Raw genomic sequence first — 4622 nt, 5'->3', positions numbered from 1 at the left:
GAAGGGCAGATGAACTACCTACAGGCTAAGTAGGAAAGGGTCGATATGTGAGTAATCACTCACCAGGAAAGCAAAATAGCCTGCATTAAGTACGGTGCATGGCCCGTCCGTGTGGCGAGACATTGCGTGGCCTATTAGCCGTTTGAAAGGGACTGCCCGTACAATCGATGAATTGGAAGCATAAATTAGAGTAGCGGTTGTGATTGTTATGGATAGAATGAGTGTGACTTTTTTAAGCCTTTTTGATCTTGTTGGTCGGTAGATTATTTTTACGTTTTTACCGTGCTTTTTGGCGACAATTTGCGCGACACAGTGTGGCATACAAAGTGACTGCGGGAAAAGGTTTCTCCCAATTTCCCTGAATGCCTCATCGTGCCGCCTGCTGTCGGGACCGCTTACTGCCAATGGTAAAATAATCTATCGCACCAACCCATCTGCTCCACAGAGAGGCTACCAAGAGAGTAAGTTTTGTATAATTTATTGAAAGATATTGTAAATTATTTAGTTTATAGTTTTGTTTGAATTTATTCCTAGATGCTCGTATTATTGAGCATTAAAGTAGACTTCAACCGGATAACGTTGTCAACATCTTGTTGCCGCACCAAGCTTTGTGATATTTTATTTGAAAAAACACAACCACAAGATGATGACAACATTATCTAAGTGGTTCTTTACAATCCCCCAAATTACAACCCGTTATTCACCCATCTGACTATATATAAGGCTATTCTGATCTTTATATTTTATACTTACACTGCAAATAAGCATAAGTTTAGCAGATGAACCGATAGCATCCGTACATTTTGTCGAGCACCACCGCCCTGGTATTTTTGTCTCTCTCCTGTCGAAGACATTTTTACTTTAACTCTAGTCATAAACATGCCAATTAATATTTTTTGGAGGGGACGGGGGTTCTTGGTTGAAATATTTTTTTCCTATATACGAACCATCTGTCCTTGTTGTTCACTTTCCTTTTTTTGGCGGGTATTTCAGCACTTGTATTCCTTGCTTTTGCAGCCTGCCCCCCTGCCCCCCCTCCCCCCCCCCCCCACCACCACCACCAAGTATCTACTGCTCTCCTAACAACCTCTTCTGAAAAAATCGTAAAAGCTCGGGCAGTCTCACACCTAATGCTCATGTAGAAATTCTGGCTTGAGAAAAAAATAATCCTTTTTTTGTTGCTCTTCAAATCATAGATACCTCAACATAATCATATTCTAATATGCAGTACCAAAAGAACGTTCCGTTAACAAATGTCGTAATTTTACCAGTTTATCAAATTTTCAATAAAACAGACCAATAACATGTTGCTTTGTGGATTATTCTGGAGTGCGAAACGAGCCTCATTTATCCGTTTTATTCCTTTGGTAGGGTTTGTCAATTCGGAATAGTGCTGTACAGGCCGTTACAATGGTTTTATTAGAATTGGAATTATAGCGGATTATAGAAGATGATCAATAACGTGTATGGAATAAACGCGTTCTTGCATTTCTCAATATAAAAACCGTCAGCAAAAAAACAAGTTAGAAGTATATTTGTTGTAAACTAATATTGGATTGAATTCCGCATGTTTTTTTCTAGAATTCCTGGTCGCTAAAAACACTAAAAAATCCCGCTTAAATTTATCATAGGTTATTGTGATAGAAGTCTAATCTTTTTACATAAATACAGATGGTTAAGAGAAAATATATTGCTTAATTTTTAACATGTATTTTAATTTTTTTAAATAAAAATGTATAATTTAATTTTCTTCAATTTAAAATTATTTTACAGAAACAGTTCTTTTTTTATCTAGCATAGATACGCGATCTTTTGCGGGCCTGCTATGTTGTTTTTGGGGGTCATTTGCGGGCAAGGGATAATTTGCTGGCCTGTACAATACCTAGATTCCAAAAGGTTGGACTTTCAGAATCTTTAAATGGAATGGATGTGCATCTACAATGCTTGCTGAACAAAAAAACTATCTCCGCGCATCCTCGATCCTGGTATCCAGCGTCCAACACGGAGTTAAGCCATGTCACGAAATTCTCTTACACCCCAAACCTTGAAGACCACCCAAAGAACCTTAACAACAGCAAGAACAATGTTCGTTTCTGTTTATTCGATGTTTACACATCTGCGGCACTAAATTAGCGCTTCTGACAGCAACAGTAGTTAGGGCCACAGCTAGCCCTGTTACACGTGTGATAACGCCAGACAAGAAGGCCGATCTTTCCGGTGTCGGCGTTGCTGTCGGGCGACAGGACGGGGCGATTCTTGTAGATGTGGAGTGACTCAATACAATCAAACGTCCTGTAAGACAATAATGTCCGTACACAGTGCTATTTCAGCAATAATTCCCACCCAATAAGAGTACTGAAGCTGAGCCACTGGGCGCGGATCAAGCACATTAGATGAGCCTGCGAAATAGGCTCTAGAAAAGCGCCCCAAAAAGGCTACTGGAAAAGCAGTTATATCGGACTTAGCGCTCGGCCAAAAATAGCGGGGTTTAGCTCGGCTCCGAAATCTCGCTATTGCCTCCGTTTTTCCACTCAAGTAGCGCCTGTTGAGCAGATAACACTAGATAGAGATCTTGTGGGGGGGGGGGGGCATAGATACCCGCATTTCCCTTCCCAAAGAGCTAAAGTTAGCCAGCCCGACGAGCTGTTTGGTACATCAACAGTTGTTTTCTTAGCCGGCGGTGTAGCGATAAAGCATATGGTTTGTTAGGGCCATTCACCCCCCCCCATTACAGGGCCGCACCCGGGGTGAGGCACTGGGGGCATGTGCCCCATCCCCCCCCAAAAAAAATGTATATATATATTTCAAAGTGACCAGTTGGGCGTGGCTGTGCCCCCAAATATTTTCTTAATGTTTCCGTATTGTGCTATCCCCAATCTTACGTGGCCTGCTACGACTCTGAATTTAAACTTAAGTGTATAAGTTACGCTTAACTTAAGTGTATAAGTTAAGTTACTCTTTTCCCCTTTATCCAAGACTCACATGTGTTTCGTCCATGACCACTGCAACTGAGCAGTGACTTTGGCGCCGGTACAGATCTGCTGGCAGGTGGACGTGCTGGGGCATTTTCTTCGCACTGCAAATCGCATCCCGGATCTGTTTGGCACGCTTGAGCACACGGAGGTAGCAATCTCGTCATAGTAGTTGTAATAAAGGGAATTCGAGTATGATCGCCCTTCGTCATCTTTGAAGTGTGATATGACATAGAAAAAAAGTGTAAGAATAGACACTAGCTTGCTAGCGAACACTCTTTTTGCTCATTCGAAAATGATTTTTTTTTCGAACATGTGATAAAGGCCGAGGTTCACTGGGGCGAGGGTACGTGTGCAGGCCGGTCCAGTTAAACGCCACAGGGCCCCCAGTCTTTGAAACAAAACACTACTGAATAACCCTTATTGAGAGCCGGCTAGCTGGCTACCCTAACAGGGTCCAAATCACGTCAGAATAAGAAAATACTAGAATTGCTCTCTAACAGAGCCTATTGTGTGATCGAACATCTTCCGTGCAATCATCCATGACGAAAGGTGGGGGGAGGGGTAGGGGTTTAGACTACTGTACCATCAGTCCGCTTCTCATTCGCTGGTTGGTAGACGTTCTCAGACTCATTTTCTTCTGCAATGGCGGCACCGATTAGCAGTGCGAGAATTGCGAGTGCGCTAGTGTACTTCATCTGTAATATATAAAAACGAACAGAAACAATATTTTGCTTGCAGAAAATTGGCAAGCCGCTACTAAAAAAGGCGATTTCTATGATCGAGAGAAGGGTACAAGCCGGCATTTGAGAAGGTGTAGGATTGTTGACTAGGGGGAAGGAGGGAGTAGATTTAATAGGAATAGAGTAAATACGGTACGAGGGAATATGGTATGCAACAGCGACGCCAAATTAATATACTGTGTAAGGCATGCTAGCTAGGTTCGACAGGTAAAGTCGAGCGTAGTATCTAGGCATGAACTATAAGTACAATTGCTCCTTCCCCCAAAAAGTGGAAGAATGCAATTTAAAGTTAAAGGATTAGAGATGACCCCCTGTATGTTCCAAGACAGCTGCTATTTCTTTTTAGAAAACTAATAACTAAAAGAAAAACAGAAAAGAAAACTATAATTAGAAGGAATGAACTAAGCAGAAAAAAGTAATAAGATGTTAAAATATAAGTATGACGCATCATACCTTCTGTCGCGTTGAAATTTTCCTCTTTGCGTGATAGTCTTTGTGTTCACTGTGAACAGAAGTCTTTTCCTCGTCTTACGAAAGACTGGCCATGGTGGAGTCGCGTAAGTGAAGATACCCAAATTGACTATTTGCTGCAATCAGGAATATTCCTGTTCAAGAATTAGATAATGGGTTGGTTATGTTTGCAATGTAAACAGTAAAGAGATTTGTATGTATTTTTTGCCTTGTGCAAATGCAGAATTTGATATATAGAAATGCGCTCTAAGATCGAAAAAAATATATAGAAGTCGTCTGCAGACAATCAAATGTGTCTCAAATAAAGGGAAGTATTAATTATGTTAGATACAGTACTGGTCTCTGACCAAAGAATCCGAAAATAACTATTTCGAGCCTCGTTAAAAGCACTGTCAAGGGAAGCTAAAATTGGAAAATTAAAACTCTCTATCGGCAG

General features: G+C 41.2%; 1 protein-coding gene across 2 annotated transcripts; it reads right to left on the bottom strand.

Moving 5' to 3' along the window:
- Positions 1-2081: 2081 nt before the first annotated feature.
- Positions 2082-4310, bottom strand: LOC116620150. Of its 2 annotated transcripts, none has more exons than XM_048729925.1 (4): positions 4169-4310; positions 3559-3670; positions 2983-3184; positions 2082-2292 (listed from the first exon to the last, which is right to left on the bottom strand). In XM_048729925.1, the coding sequence occupies exons 2-4, from the start codon at positions 3668-3670 to the stop codon at positions 2130-2132; spliced, it is 477 nt and encodes a 158-aa protein (XP_048585882.1). In that variant the 5' UTR covers positions 4169-4310; the 3' UTR covers positions 2082-2129. The 2 variants fall into 2 exon arrangements, with proteins under 2 accessions (XP_048585882.1, XP_048585883.1); XM_048729926.1 differs by having other exon boundaries at positions 2983-3175.
- Positions 4311-4622: the final 312 nt, after the last annotated feature.

The sequence above is a fragment of the Nematostella vectensis genome, chromosome 7 (assembly GCF_932526225.1).
Source record: "Nematostella vectensis chromosome 7, jaNemVect1.1, whole genome shotgun sequence".
Classification (NCBI taxonomy): domain Eukaryota; kingdom Metazoa; phylum Cnidaria; class Anthozoa; order Actiniaria; family Edwardsiidae; genus Nematostella; species Nematostella vectensis.
The sequence above is the reverse complement of the archived record's forward strand: the minus strand, read 5'-3'. Positions and strand labels throughout refer to the sequence as shown.

Coding starts and splice junctions, on each gene's coding strand:
- LOC116620150 (XM_048729925.1), bottom strand. CDS start 3,670: ATGAAGTACACTAGCGCACTCGCAATTCTCGCACTGCTAATCGGTGCC. Junction 3,185..3,558: donor GAATGAGAAGCGGACTGATG/GTACAGTAGTCT, acceptor CACACTTCAAAG/ATGACGAAGGGCGATCATAC. Junction 2,293..2,982: donor TGGTCATGGACGAAACACAT/GTGAGTCTTGGA, acceptor ATTGTCTTACAG/GACGTTTGATTGTATTGAGT.